This window comes from Ochotona curzoniae, unplaced genomic scaffold (assembly GCF_017591425.1).
Source record: "Ochotona curzoniae isolate NIBS_2020 unplaced genomic scaffold, NIBS_Ocur_1.0 contig_2210, whole genome shotgun sequence".
NCBI classification, from domain to species: Eukaryota; Metazoa; Chordata; class Mammalia; order Lagomorpha; family Ochotonidae; genus Ochotona; species Ochotona curzoniae.
In genome coordinates this window covers 23210707-23227276 of record NW_024465369.1, presented here as the reverse complement: position 1 = coordinate 23227276, position 16570 = coordinate 23210707, and the positions used below count along the sequence as shown (strand labels likewise).

General features: G+C 37.6%; 1 protein-coding gene across 1 annotated transcript in view; it reads left to right on the top strand.

Moving 5' to 3' along the window:
• Positions 1-14467, top strand: part of PLA2R1 (phospholipase A2 receptor 1) — a 103367-nt gene extending 88900 nt beyond the window's left edge. Inside the window, exons 21-30 of the mRNA XM_040971996.1 lie at positions 365-482; positions 1140-1270; positions 1625-1772; positions 4884-5122; positions 6640-6808; positions 8534-8674; positions 9518-9628; positions 10781-10957; positions 13660-13692; positions 13809-14467. Of these exons, the coding sequence (XP_040827930.1) occupies positions 365-482; positions 1140-1270; positions 1625-1772; positions 4884-5122; positions 6640-6808; positions 8534-8674; positions 9518-9628; positions 10781-10957; positions 13660-13692; positions 13809-14014 (1473 nt within the window). The 3' untranslated portion in view covers positions 14015-14467. The remainder of the gene's footprint in view (positions 1-364; positions 483-1139; positions 1271-1624; positions 1773-4883; positions 5123-6639; positions 6809-8533; positions 8675-9517; positions 9629-10780; positions 10958-13659; positions 13693-13808) is intronic.
• Positions 14468-16570: the final 2103 nt, after the last annotated feature.

Sequence of the window (16570 nt, the reverse complement as noted above, 5' to 3'; positions counted from 1 at the left end):
GTATTTGTAAACAAAGTCAAATGAAGCTGTTCATCCACACTTCCACAATCCTATTCTAGATTTTTGTCTTCCATTATCAACACTACAATCAGGCTGAAATACTACTTTCCATTGAAAGAAGACACTATTCTGATATCCTCCTGTTCTGCCTGATGCAAATGCAAACAGGTCACTCTAAACCTCACCCTAAAACCTGCTCCTCTTCGTCTCATTCAAACACCTTCAGAGCTGCGGAAAGGAAAAAGTACTTTCTTCTCAAGAAAAGGATGAAGAATGTTCAAGGCTGATCCTCAGTGTCTTTAGGAAACGTTTTGAATTCATTAAGAAAAATGTGGAAGTAACATTTTGTTGTGACTTTTTATAGTGTCTTTTAGTGAATATCCCCAAAGACCCAAGCAGCAGGAAGAACTGGACATATGCTCGGGATTCCTGCGTTGCCAAAGGCGGGACGCTGGTGGCCATTGAGAGTGAAGTGGAGCAAGGTAGAGGACTGAATGCTCAAGCAGGCCAAAACACTCTTACTCTCAAGTAGTGGCTGAGACATTTCCAAATCAACCTTTATAATACTATATTGCTGATGACACTAGTTTTTTTTTTATCACTAATTTTCCATTTGACCTAGAAGGCTTTACAACATGATATCTGTAAAAATCTAACACATTGCTTATCAGCTCTGAACTTTGGGCTCCTTTGTGTAACCAGGAATAATGAAGAGGAAGCACTGATGATCTCTATTTTGAAATTACTAGAATAACCTAACGTATAGATTGCTACAATTGTATGAGTTTTTGTGTCTGTCTAGATTTACTTACATTTACTAGATATTTAGACAGTTATATACCTTAGTATAAATGTAAGAGATACATGTTTTTGTTGAGAGAGGCATTGACTAAACACTGAAAATTGTTCTGATAGTGATGTGATGAAATCTCAGGTTATCCAGCTAATTTCTGTCAATTTAAACTGAAATGAAGGTGAAAGAAATGGCACCCCCTTAACAAAGACATAGTTAAATTCCCACAATTGATTCATAAATAAGTTTTTCTCTCATTTAAGTATAATCATGTTATAAACAGAATTTAATGATTACTCAACCAGTTGATACATAGTAAATTAGATAATGGATTCCTCTTTTTCAGCTTTCATTACCATGAATCTTTTTGGCCAGACTGCTAACGTGTGGATAGGATTGCAAAATGATGATTATGAAAAATGGCTAAATGGAAATCCTGTGATATATTCTAACTGGTCTCCATCTGACATACTAAATGTAAGCCTACAAATTTACTTTGCAGAAATCATTTTACAAAGAGAACCCACTCAAGGCTCCTTTACTCGGCATTCATTTACTTCCTACATTTTGCAGGCATAGATTTATATTAGTTTATTATTAACATATTAACTTTTAATAATATAATTTCATCTAATGTTTATGTGTTCCATAAATCACTCATTACAGTAATTGTTTACTTCATAAGTTATGAAGTGATTTGTGAGCTTTATGAAATGCGAATCAGTGAGGGTGTTTTAATTTGAAAAATTACATCCTTAATAAGAACCTCCATGTTATAATATTGTGATATGTTGCCTTGTTTTTGATGTTATATGTGGATTCTTTTTATAGATTCCCAATTACAATACCACTGCAGATCAAAATCACACCCCTCTTTGTGCTCTGCTGTCTAGTAATCCTAATTTTCATTTCACTGGAAAATGGTATTTTGAAGATTGTGGAAAAGAAGGCTATGGGTTTGTCTGTGAAAAAATGCAGGGTAAGAACTATTTGGGTTTTCTCATTTCTTTCATTTCTGAGACTCATCCTTATTTTTCATATTTGTTCTGTATCACAGCAAAGCTAACAGTTTCCTGACAATACCACAGAGTGTCAGGGTTCATCTCTGGAGCTGTAAAAAAAAAAAAACAAAAACAAATGAAGAGCCCAGCATAGGAACAGATATGCTGACCTGTAATATGGATTGTACTTCTTAGTATTATGTACTTGTGAACTCTTTAATGATACTAAGTGGGGCCAGAACTGTGGTGCAGCACGTTCAGCCGCCATTTGTGGAGCCAGCATGGCCTATCAGACAGTTTGAGTCTGGGTTGCTTGGTTCCATCCAGCTTGCAGCCTATGTGCCTGAAAAGCAGCAGCTGATGGCCCAAATGCTTGGGTGCCTACTGCACATGTGGGAGGACCCAGGTGGAGTTCCTGGATCCTGGTTTGGGCCTGACCCATCCCGGCTGTTGCAGTCATTTGGGGGAGTGAATGAGTCAGTGGATGGACGCATCTGTGTGTGTGCCACTCCTTCTCTCCCTGTCTCTCTGCCTTTTAAATAAACAACATTTTTTAATGGTACTTAGTATCAAACCATTTTCAGAAAAGCAGTTCCAGGTAAACACTTATCACTGGAGCATAATGGTCAGAAACTGAAGGATGAAACTAATCTGTAACAGCAACAGAATTACAGGAAAGGCAAGGCTTGCTGGGCAAAGAAATGCTATCAGTAGACTATGCACTTACACAATTGTGCTCTGGCACTGTGCCTTGGCTTTATGAGCATTATGCCATAAAATTTTCATTACAATTCTGTGAATTAGGTGAATGTCTTCCTATCTTTCACCCAAGAAAATATTAGGAAAAATGTGTGATACATTCAAAGTCTCAGTTAAATACAACAATTCTGTTCTACTTCCTCAATATTGACCTCTCGTTATTTTTAGGATTTGCCATGCCAATGTTGTTTGGTGCTAGTACAGCATAGGTATAGTTGAGGAGAGAGGATGTACAATGTCCACCTCAAGTGCATTCCTATTCTGTCTCTACAAATACATTTTAGTCAAAGTGCCTATCTTCCAGGAGCTTTGATTTTTGCATCTGTAATATTATATAGTTAGCTGGTTTGGATGTGTTATATAACTGCTTTCTTAGCATAGTTCCTACCATCAAATGATAAGAGGTTTTATTATTGTTATTTCAGAAAAAGAATTATTCAACTATGCAAATATTTATAGTCTTAATAAATACTCAGGTTCTGATTCTCTTTATCATAAAATATGTACTTACATTGCATTTGAGCATAAGGTCTTGGAAGGAAAAAAATTTGAATTAAAAGAGAAACAAGGACAGGGCTCAGCATGATAGCCTAGCAGCTAAAGTCCTTGCTTCACATGTGCCAGGATCCCATATGGGCACCGGTTCTAATCCTGGCAGCCTTCCTTTCCATCCAGCTCTCTGCTTATGGCCTGGAAAAGCAGCAGAGGACAGCCCAAAGCCTTGGGACCCTGCACCCATGTAGGAAACTCAGAAGAGCTCTTAGCTCTTGGCTTTGGATTAGCTCAGCTTCAGCCATTGCAGCCGCTTGGGGAATGAACCATTAGACGGGAAGATCTTCCTGTCTGTCTTTCCTCCTCTCTGTATATCTGACTGTCCAATAAAAATAAATCTTTTTAAAAAGAGAGAGAGAGAGAGAAACAAGCACAAAGTCAAGAACTAAAGGTTGAAACTTGGAAACTAATAGCTCTTTCTTTACCGGGGTAATGGTTGACAAAATCACTTGGGTTTTGAAAGTTGATGGAATTAATTATTTAAATAGATCATGATATAACAATGCAGTGTTTGGGTGTTACATAAAGGAAGTAGGTGTAATATTGGCACCTGGGTCATCTATACAAAGAATTTGAGTCATTTTAATTTTGCTAGTTATTACTTTTAAATATTTAGTTTGGTATTGTATTTATTTTGCATAAATGCCTATAGACTAGTCAGGTGGGTTGACAAACAGACTCTAATGATAACTAAATTGATAATAAAAGTGTTAGCTTTCACAAATTAACAGCTAAGTATATTAATTTCTCTTTGATTTTACAACATGTGTTACTATTGTATTTAGATAGCTGTCTTTGGTAAAAGTCAAATACTAACTTTGCCATTTTTACTAGGAGAGTATAAGTAGAGGAGAAAGAAGCAGCAACACTTATTGAGCACCTGCTATATCCCAGATACAATAGTATGCACCCTACATGCTATCTCACTGACTTCTAGCCACTCCAATTCGCCTTTAAGAGAAGCTTGTCACTCTCCTATAGAGCAGAAATTTGATAGTTAGAAAGATTAATGTGCCTGAATCTCTTTGCCAGTTAAGGCCAGGAATGAAACTAAGTCCCAGTTGTTCAGACCCATAGGCACTTCACCAGGTTCCTTTGCAACCCAAAACGTAATTAAACCAGTGGATGGGGAGGAATTTAAGTCATTTTGGACCAAAATATGGAAACTTAGCTCAACTTCCTATCTGAAGTTGACCTATGCTAATTCACAACATCACATAGAATAAAAAAGCAAAGGTACATTATTAGCGAGAACACACTAGAGTATAAAACACAGGCTAGATTTCCATGAACAAGAAACGACATGAACAACAACAACTGTGGGTGAAAAAACCTTGCCTTTTAATCTAGAATCTTGACTCTGACAAGTTATCGATAACTGCTTATAACAATTGTATGGATGCTAAGCACCTCCCTAATTTTTAAAATGTTATTTTAGAATTTGTACATGTAAACATTAAACAGTAGTGACTATTATGCTCAAAAGCAAAATCAAGCATTTTTTTCTGAGAATATGTACTTACAAAATGAGGGCGGGAGTCTGACGCAGCCATTACCTTGCCCTTTCATTACTGTGCCCATTACACTGTCCTTAGTGTTTTAAATCTTCAGCATCACCTACAATTTTAGGTAGTGGCATCCCTTTGAAGTAGTCAGTTTTTGGACAGAAAAACTCTCTGATCAATAAAGACCATCCTGAAAGGGATCAAAGATAATAAGTTTTGCCTCCTTTATCATCCAGATGCTATAAATGATTTTTGTTGCTGTTCTCATTCTAGATTCTTCTGGACACCATGTAAATACATCTGACATGTATCCAATCCCCAATACCTTAGAATATGGAAACAGAACTTACAAAATAATTCATGCAAATATGACTTGGTATGCAGCAATAAAATCCTGCCTGATGCATGGAGCAGAACTGGTCAGCATCACAGACCAGTATCAGCAGTCCTTCCTCACGGTCATCCTCAGCCGGCTCAGACACGCCCACTGGATTGGATTGTTCACTGCCAATGTGGGTGTCTGAACTCCCTTAGCAAATCTTACCTTTCATTTACCTCTGTGGTGACACTGTCACTAAAATTAGCTCAGAAAAAATGTCTTAGAAATAAATGTAACACATATATGATTTTTCGATACAATAGCTACTGATCATCTCTTAGGAGCAGCTTGTGGCTATAAAATAGGGCTTTACACCCTTATGAGCTAAATTAGGAATTGTCTAGTTTCTAAAAATACCTCTCAAAGGTTGCCTGAAAGTTTGCAAGCACACCCAGATCCTCCCTAATGTGGTTCCTGAAACACTTCTTACACAGATGCACTGTATTTAAGTAATTTGTTGCACTTAAAGAATCCTGAAGAAAAATTAACCATATGTCCTGCCTAGAAATTTAAGTATTAGTTGATTCAGTATTCCTTGAAGCTTAATACATGGGGTCTTTTTCCCTGTGAGGATGTGATTGGGAGAATAGCTCTTTTTACAAAATAAAATCATTACACAAAGTAGTATCAGGTAAACATTAAGCTGTCCCAAACTTTAGTTACATTTCCCAGTGTAAATAGTTGTAAACAGTTTCTTGTGTGTTATCTAGATATTTTCTGTATATATACATCTGTTTACAGATAATTAATGAATATCTTATATAGTTTTTATACACAAAGGAGCTCATATTATGTTTTTTCCTTAAATGTGCCTTTTTTATGTAGTATATATTTCACAGCTTTTAATGTTAGCGCATAGAAGTCTGAGTCTTCGGGACAGCAGAATGGTAGGATATACCACAACTTATTAAATGATTCTCCTATGAAGAGACATTTGGGCTCCTCTTACTTTTTCAGTTATAAACAGTATACCAAAAATATACTTGTGCAAGTAGGATACATTCCCAAAACTAAAACTGTTGAGCACACCCATTGCCAAATTGCCCTCCAAAGGTTTGTACCAATTCATATGAAATTAACACAATATGAGAGCATCTAGATTTGTCACACATCCTCACCAACACGTAACATTATCAAAAATTTTGCCAGTGAAATAGATGGAATAATGATGTTTTATTTGTTTATCATATGTTTATAGTTCCTAGTGCTTCAACTTGAATCAATTTTGCGTCAGGCCTTTGACTTTTGTACAACTTATAAAGATTTTCCCCTCACCAAGCCCCTAAAACATTTAAGTTGAGTTTTCTTTGATACTTAACATGTTTTCAGTTTTGTGACTCCGACCAATTTGAAATCTGTATTGGTGTAAAAAGCAAAACACTGATACTGTTTGTCTAGGCCTATTTAGTGAGAAATTATAGTGGCAGTAAGCCAAGAATTTCTGGATAAAAAAAAAGAAAAGAAAGAAAGAAAGAAACTGTTTGTGGCATATATTCCTAATTGTCAAGGAATATCCACAAACTGTGTAGAACTTCTGAACTAACAGGCATAGAAATACAAATCTACAAGGGAAATGTGAGATGCACAGTAGCACTGGGTCAAGCTGCCAGCACTGTTGCAAGGAAATGATGACTCAATTTCCCTCCACAGAATGGTCTTCGTTTTGACTGGTCAGATGGCACCAAGTCCAATTTCACCTTTTGGGAAGATGAAGAGTCTCCCTTCCTCGGTGACTGTGTTTTTGCTGACACCAATGGACGCTGGCATAGTGCGGCCTGTGAGTCATTTCTGCAAGGTGCCATCTGCCATGTGCCCACTGGTAGGTTCAGTTCTGTTCAATTCAGGAAGTATGTCCTGTACACCTAGAGTATACAAGGCACTGTACTAGGCAAGAGATGAGAGCACGAGTAGTAAGAAGTCTTTACTCTCAGAAGGCCTCTGATATGATTGGTGATGCAAAGACCACTAACTGCTATATTAAGTAGAGCTACCAAATGATCTATGAGAGGTAGCGAATATTTCTGGAATTATCAAGCAAAAGAATACAGCATATCCATTTGGAGTAAAATAAAATGGCATTTTGAAGAAAACAACATGAAGATGGACCTTAAAGAATGAGTTGGATGTAAATGGGAATATAGCATAGAAAGAGGCCTTCAGAGGAAGAAAGCTTGGACAAAGTTATAGAAAGACAGCACTGGGTATATGTTAGATAAAGCTTGTGTTGAGATTTGCCTGCACTACAGGTGACAAATCAGACTAAAAACATAGGTAAAAAGTACATGCAGAGGACCTTGACTAAGGATTAATAGTTAGATCAAAGACTAACATGATTCCAGGGCCATGAATAGCAGTGTTTGGCTATGTGAAGCTGTCATCCTTTATTCAAAAACAAACTCAGAACACTTAAGCTTCCTGAGGATCTCACAGCTGTCTGTTAACAATATCGGAACCAGAAGCCAGGTTTCCTCACTTCCTGATGTAACATGTAGCCTCATTTCGTCAGGCACCCTCTCCGCAGATTGCCCCGGCACACTCGAAATCTCTTTCAGTGAAAGTACATGTGTTTACTTCTATTCCGGAAATTATGTCAAATGGCATATATATTAGCTAACCAGATCAATTTAATTCAGCATTAAATGTAAATGATGGCCCTTTATATGAAACGTTAATTGTGCTTGTAAAACACCATACAAGCTCTCCTTTGCTTTTTCACACCAGTGCCTTTCTGGATGGCCCAAGAAGGATACCTGCAATGTCATGACACATGTGGGCAATGCGGAGGGGAGATGAAGGAGGGAGGAAAGGAAGGGAAAAGGGGGAAGTCCTGCACCTTTGTAATGCAAAGTAAGAATTTTTAAAAAGAGAGAGAGAGAAGTGTCAGGCCGTAACTAATTTAACACCTCAATGTGCAAGAAAGGTATTTGTTGTCAGAACTCTTTTAGAGACAGAAACAGTGTCGGGTACCATGCCCACAGCCAGGAAGTAGCAGAACCAAGACCTCAGCATGGGTGTGTCTGACTCTTAGACTTACTGTGTGAATCCTTCCCCAGTTGTCCTTACTTTTGTTACCTTATGATACTTTCCTGGATGCCTTTTTGTATTTCACAAGTTTATTAGCAGGGAAGGATTTGTTTTTAATCTGCAATATTCAACATTGCATAAAACACCTTTTTGTATAGCTGAAAGTCATTCACTGCCATTCATTCATTCATTGTCTTGGAGACATCTCCCAGCTGTTCCACCTCAAAGGTACTCATTGCAAACAGGAGAGAAGCTACCCTCCCCAGGCAGTACCCAAACTGAACTTACAAAACTATGGATCAACATACTCTGTCGTGTTATGTAAAGATTATTTCTGCCAAAAATGCTCTAAACTTATGCTAGTTTTGTAATCATTTATATTAACCCAATATTTCAGAGTATCACCATGAATATCTTACTATTATATTTATCTTGGTCTTTCACGGATTGCAATGTAATATTAATCTAAATAAATGAACTCAGTCACTAACCTAAAATTACAATGGGTTTTTCTTCTTAGAAACAAGACCACTTAAATATCCAGAGCTGTGCTCAGAAACATCTATTCCCTGGATAAAATTTAAAAATAATTGCTACAGTTTTTCTACAGTCTTAGATGGTGTGAGTTTTGAAGCTGCTCATGAATTTTGCAAAAAGGAAGGTAATTTTTATGTAATGGTAAAATGATTCATATACGATTTCTTGACAGTTTAGGAAATGATTTTTTTATTTGTCTCAGTGTTTTAGTGACTTTAAGGAACCATAAAAAGTCCTGAGAAGACAAGCATTATTAAATCTGCTTTTTTTAGTGGCCAATTAATGTATGAAACTCAAGTGCAGTGAGGAACTTGAGAATGGAAGATATTGTCTCAGCATGTTGGACTTTCCCAAGAAAATGTTGCTTTTGCATGCAGTTGCATTATGAATATTTAATGTTCCCTAAAATTAATATTCTATGTTTTAACTTCTTAAGTGCAGGCTTGTGTCTTTTAATAAAAATGGTTTTACTTTAAAATTTCTCATGCCAATGGGCCTGGCACGATAGCATAGTGGTTAAAATCCTCGCGTTGCACGCGCCAGGATCCCATGTGGGTGCCGGTTCTAATCCCAGAGACCCAGCTTCCCATCCAGCTCCCTGCTTGTGGCCCAGGAAAGCAGTCAAGGATGGCCCAAAGCTTTGGGACCCTGTACCCGCTTGGGAGGCCCAGAAGAGCTCCTGGCTCCTGGCTTCACATTGGCTCAGCTCCAGCCATTGCGGTCACTTGGGGAGTGAACCATCGGATGGAAGATCTTTCTCTCTGTCTTTCCTCCTCTGTATATCCGCCTTTCCAATAAAAATAAATAAATCTTTAAAAAAATTTCTCATCACAATTACTTATTAATAATGAATATTATTACCTTTCAAAGCCTGGACTTTACAAACAATGGCCCAGGAGACAATTTATAAATTATACTGACATATAAATACAAATACTTGTTCATCCTCTATTTCTCTCTTTCACAGGAGCAAATCTTCTAACAATCAAGGATGAGGCAGAAAATTCATTTCTCCTAGAAGAGCTTTTTGATTTTGGTGCTTCTGTGCAGATGGTCTGGCTGAATGCTCAGTTTGACAGTAAGTGATCTGGGTAGAGGAGGGGACATAAGTAAATGCAGTTGGTAAGTCTGGTGATGATGGCATCTGTGAGCCAGAAAGTTCTCCTTGGGAACATCTGCCATGAGGAAACGGGGCAGGGAGGCATGAATCCTAAACAAATCTAAAAACAACACTGCTCCCCTTTTCTGTACGCTCACGTCCTCTGCAATAATCCCAGAATACCAACAATTAGCAAGTATTTGTCCTGAACCTTTTTTGGAAAAGATGCTTGGCTGGATCTTTGTTCACAGATTTACTCTAATACCAAAATCATACCACAGGTTCCTAAATATTACAAAATCAACAACAGAATTGCAGAAACGCTTCATTGATAAATAATGTTATGATTGCTATTTGTCATTCATCCAAAATAGATTTTGTAATAAAATGGAAGTAGGTGATTCTTTATGTAATTGATGGTTATTGAAAGATATTTGTAAAAAATTGTCATTGGTATAAAGAGTTTGTTACACTGTTGTACCAAGGTGAGCAGTGAACCCACCCCTGCAAAGAGGTATATTTTAATTTCCGACATTGTTTAGAATGCCTAGCAGATGGAGCTAATAAAAAGCAGATGGAGTTTTACTTACTTTTATTGTTGGTTTTAAATTCTTTTCAGACAATGCAACCACTCCCTCATTACCTACACAGGGGAAGGACTCTTCCACTGTCCCTCCACGGGTTGGCACATGCTTAGCATGATATTTAAAAAGCTCTGTGTAAATTCTTTTAGAATCTAAGTCATGTGTAAAAGACATAGATATTAGGACCTCAAAGGATCTTTCTTAACCATGGGTAGTTTAGCTTATTGAATGACTCTTCACATTGCTTACAAATACTATGAGATATCCCAAAATTCAAACAACTTCATTAAAAAAAAAAATGACATCCTAAGAGAACTAAATGAGGAACACCATTTGTAAAATAAATACAGGAGGAAGTGGGTTATTCTAATGCAACATTATTACATACTGATCTTTTTATGCTGAGTTCACAATTCTGCTTACAAAGTTGAAAACATCAGATTGAGAGTCTCATTAAGAATAGAGGCTGTTTTTTATGGTGCATACCAGTCTTGGAATGCTTGATAACTAGGCACATAACTCATAATCAATCAGAATTTTTCCACAGATGAAACAGTCAAATGGTTTGATGGGACTCCAACAGACAAGTCAAACTGGGGCACTCGGAAACCAGACACGGAGCACATCAAGGCACATCGGTGCCTTGCCCTGAAGATCCCTGAAGGAATATGGCAGTTCTCCCCATGTCAAGAAAAAATGGGCTTCATTTGCAAAATGACGGCAGGTGTGTAACTCTCCACTTGAATTCTACCCTGACTGATGTTAACTCACCTTAGTTACGGGTCTTTTTAAAAATTTTATGGAACAACTCCATAGTCTCTGGGATTTACCTACCCCCTCTCCAAATTCCCACCCCCTGATTAATTTTCCCCATATTATTACAATAGTATAGTCCTTCATAAGCAGTCATTAATTCCATCTCTGTTATTTAAGTGTGATCTGACATTGCTGGTACAGACAATGCCAGACAGTCCAGCATCCTATTGTAAAAACATATATCCAACAGTTTCATTGGGAGTCCATCTTTGATTTGAAAGTAGAGATGCATAGTGCATTGTATCTTCGCATCTGGATATGATGGTCTCTATTATGCTGATACTATACATTCCCTTAAATTAGAAGCCATGTAACAAAATCAACAACAGGAATGAAGTTAAAACAAAAAATTTACAGTACCATGGAGTTAAACAACATGCTACTGAATAACTAATGTATCAATGAAGAAATGAAAAAGAAAACACGAAATCTTGGCCGCAGTAGCCAAAGCTGAGCCAATCCAAAGCCAGAAGCCAGGAGCTTCTACAGGGTCTCCCATACAAGTACAGGGTCCCAAGGCTTTGGGCCATCCTCTACTACTCTTCCGGGCCACAGCAGGGATCTGGGAGGGAAGTAGAGGAGCTGGGGCACGAACCAAGCCTATACGGGACCCTGCCACATGCAAGGCAAGGATTTTAGCCACTGATCCATCGCACCAGGCCCTGAACATTTCTAAAGAATATTTTCACCCACATACACAATAACAGATGTTTTTGAAGAATTTAATAGATTGTACATTATTTTCAAGTTATGAAAGCAAGGTTTTTTCAATGTGATTTTGCTATCAAAACAACAATGATGTCTCTGTTAGGTCTATCAGAGTGATGAGCAAAAGTAAGATACCAAGACACCCTTCCACTCATAAAACCATTCACTCCATCTATCTCTTTAGTAAAAATCAAAGGTTGCTGGCACAGGCATTCAGCATAGTAATTACAAAGCCAGCTGGAATGTCCACACCTCATACTGGAGTACTTGGGTTTGACTCCAACTCTCCACTTCCTGCTCCTGTCAGCTCCAACAGATGCCACAGATGTGGGAGCCTTGTACTGAACTCCCAGATCCTGGCTTGGGCCCTGCCGAGTCTCAGCCACTGCAAGCACCTGGGCAGTGAGTCAGCATGTGAAGGCTGAAATGCACCTGCTAGCTCTTGCTCTCACTTTTGCTCCTTCCTGTTCTCACTTTCTCTCCACAATTATCAAGTGATTTTTTTTTTTTTTTTGCAAAATAAAATCTTAGTTCAGTAAGAAAACAGACAATGGCTATAACCAATCATTGAATGGAAAAATCAACATTTCATTCACATTTACTACATTTTAAAGAAGTCAAAGGTCATTAAAACTATAGTAGCGGGCCCCGCGCGGTGGCGCAGTGGTTAAGGTCCTCACCTTGCACGCCCGGGATCCCATATGGGCGCCGGTTCTAATCCCGGCAGCCCTGCTTCCCATCCAGCTTCCTGCCTGTGGCCCGGGAAAGCAGTCGAGGACAGCCCAAAGCTTTGGGAACCTGCACCCACGTGGGAGACCCGGAAGAGGCTCCTGGCTTCGGATCAGCATAGCATTGGCCATTGCGCTCACTTGGGGAGTGAATCATCAGACGGAAGATCTTCCTCTCTGTCTCTCCTCTCTGTACATCTGCCTTTCCAATAAAAATTTAAAAAAATCTTAAAAAAAAACTATAGTAGCACAGCATACTTAACTGCTAATTTAACAAAACATATAAAACAAACCTGTGTTTGCCACAGTACTGATACACACAGACCTTGCTCTTTTACTTTTGTTTTTTGCATGTAGCTCTCACATGTAAGGGAGAGCATGGTACTTTCTCTGGCATATTTCGCTCAGCATGGTGTCCTTCAATTAGTATATTTTGCTGTAAATGGTAGAAATCCATTATTTTATGGCTGAATGATATATACTTTCTTAATCTATTCATCTGATGATGGGCACCTTGGTTGATCCCAAACTTTGGCATCAAATAAATATTTTTTAATAGCAGAATTCAAATTATGAGGCAGAATCAACTTGAAAGGTACTATTACAATATAAAGTCCTAAAACTGGAACCTTGTAACCTTTTGAACAGAGAAGCTTTTGTCTGTTTCCCCAGATCTCCAGACTACAAAGGTGAAAAAAAAATTGGTTGTAAAATCTGTGCATAGAGACAGGCAGGACAAACTATATATGAGATTCCTATGAATCTGAGAATCTGCATACAGGGAACTGGTTATCTACTAATTTTTTCTATAACTAGCACGATGTCAAAATCAGGTTGGAATTCTTTAGTGAAAAGAAGAAGTATATTTTTGAGCACTAAATAATGGTGATTTCCATAAATCAAGGATCAGTCAGCTTTTCTCACAAAGGGCCAGCTGAAGAGTAAATATTTCAGAGTTTCTGGGGCATTGATCTGTGTCACACTGCCATCCCAACGCAGAAGCAGTCATAGGTAAAGCAGAAATGAGTGTGGTTGAGTTCCAATTAATATTGCTTATAAAACACACAAGTAGATTGGATCCATGGGCTACTGTTTGCTCATCCTTCCCATAAATAATGGCATAATTTGCTGAATTAGAAAAGAAGCTTCATTTTTTTTTTGTATTTTGTTCTAGATATTCACACTGAAACAGAACATCCAGAAAAAAGTAAGTTGTGAACAGGATAGAAGTTTCATTTTCTCTGTGGAATAGTAAAACAAAAAGCGACTGTGGGGCGGTATCGCTTTGTCCTGGAGGCTTGCCTTTTTCTGCTCTCTTTCCAGGACCTAGTCACAGCATCGTGCCGCTCGCCGTAGCTCTGACACTCGTGATTCTGGCCATTTGCGCACTGTCCTTCTATATGTACAAGCAGAACAGGGGCTTTTTGAGGAGACTTGCTGGGGTTCGAGGTTCTTACTATCACACCAGCTTCAGAAGCACACATTTGGAAGAAAATATTCTCATTTCTGATCTGGAGAATGACCAATGAATAATGGAACCAGAGAAGGCCAAACCGTGAGCATGGGTGAAGACCACAAGGAGTCACCTCTGATCTTGCACCGGTACCCCCTGCACATCCTAAAGTGAACTGGGTTGTTATTATAACAACTATTTTTACAATGATTACTGATTTCCAATTGTAACCAAATCAGATGAGTCTTGATATATTTATTTCCCTAAACTTCAATCTATCCCTTAGAAAGAAAAACTATGCAGTGGTTATTATTCAAAGGGATAAAAGAAAATCCCTATGGAAAGCTTTCAAAGCAATATAAATAATAGTTTTGCATTCATATTTTTCTACTAAGATTTTTATTGGGAATAACCTATTCAGACATTTACTCTCACTGATTTCATGTTTTCCTGTTCTATTTTGAGAATGAGGATGAGCAAAAATGTAATCATGTCTATGAGGAAACAAAAATAAAGGCTTCTGAGAGAGTTTTATTTGATTTTAGTTAAGTAATTGTTAATAGCAGGGTTTGGACATACTAATTTCTAAGCTTAAACCTCACAGGCCCTATACTCTGACCTAATATTTAAGATGACATTTGTTTTGCTAGTTCTGAAAAAATACATTTCTTTAAATAGTAAAGATTTGGGTTAGCAGTATATTTTCAAAAAGCAACCACCATGTTAAGACATGGCCCAAAACTTTCCATAATTAAATGAGGACTAAGTTAAGATGTAAAAATATAGATGGGCTTACAGGAATGTATTCAGATTTTAGTACTATTAAAAGTCAAATACTGTAAAAAAAAAAAGATGAAATAATATATGATGTTGTTAACAAGAAGATATAAACAATTAACAAATTTAAAGGAAAACTTTGAAGATCTGAATTACTACCTCATTAGAACTAGACAAGAAAATATTTACTGAGAAGCATTAAATAAATTAGCATGTAGCAGTAAGCTATCATATTAATGATCTTATTTAGGTGTTTCATTAATAACTATAATTTCCGGAACCATATCCTTAGCAAATTGGTAAACAATCATTACAAGTATCATACTGTATATAAATAAGAAATCTCATATTTTCTCTTTGTTCATTAATTTCTTATAGAAGAAAATGGCTCCATAATTAATATTCAGAAGTCTGCTCATCACAAATATTTATTGAGTCCCAATCAAGAACCGTGCACAATTTTATAAATTGCGGTACCAGGGAGTTAGTGAGGTTTTTACTTATTTTCTAATGAAGGAATCTGATAGTGATCCAGTACAGAAAAGTGTAAATCAAAAATAGCAGGTGGTTATGAAAATCAAGGACTCTTGATACAAACAGGAGTCTCTGAGAGTGTGTGTGTGTTACTTACAAACACAACCTCAACACTGTGGCCACTAGTCACAAGAGGGAGCTCCGGGAGAAAGTATGAATGAGCATGTAGGTGGCAAACCATCACTAACAGAAATACACTCTAAAAGCACAACCCTAGGAATGGAATCCTTGTGATGTGCAAAGTCCAGACGGCACCCCAGAAGCAGATCTTTGTTACTGCTGTGTGGTTTGCAAACTGGCACAATCTACTGCCATGTGTACACTGGTATACATACACACACATATTTATATATATATTTCATCTTAGGACTTCATTTTTAAGATGATACTATATTGTGTGCCAATTTTATGACTCAAAAGAATTGACTTGCTCTAAACAGATGGTATGAAGGCCCAATTTAACAATCTGTTGTGTGAAAATAGAGTTGTACTCTTTTCACTGGATGTGGTAAAAAGTGGTCGTCAATTATCCTTCTAGTCAAAGTATAAAGATACACATAGCAATTTAATAAAGTGTGTCATTAGGAAAGTGGCTTTGCCAAAACACAGTCTATTGCTTGCTGATTCTCTGTGCTTTCAGAGTTCATATTGAACTACACCTCCAGAGAATAAGTCCTTATGAACAAATCTTACATTTCTTCCATGATTGAAATTTCAGAAATCAGAGTTATTGGCATATTTAGTTGTACTCACATATTTGCATTTGGTAAAACTTTCTTCTACATTTATTTTAATCTGAATTGATCTCACATCTGAAACATAAAAAGAAGAAAGTAGCAGAATCACAGCCTACCATAAAAGGGATTATTTTCTATGGCAGACTGCATTTTTATAGATGCCAGGTATTAGAAAATCTTAGATTTTTTTTTCCAGTTTAAGGGCTATTGGACTCTACTAATTTCATTCATCATGTTTTAGGGTAAATATTTCTTCAAATTTTCACTCCCTAACCAGGGTTGGTTGGATGATCTCTCTAGATAGATATTCAATCTTGGAGTTTCTTTTCCTTCCCCAAAATGGTGGTGGGATGTAGGAAAAAGCCTGCTGTGTCCTTGTGGTGTTGAGAGGGAAGTTCAAGGCTGACTGTGGATGAGTCCCCTGAGAAGAGCTGTCTGGTCTGACTCGAGAATTTAGCTAGCAACCGCTGTGAAGTCTGTGGGTGGTGCAACTTCCAAACTGTTGTCTTTGATTACGAACTAAGCTGGCTCTCTCTGGCACTGACTCATCTCCTGAGAACTGACCATGACTCCCATTCAATGTT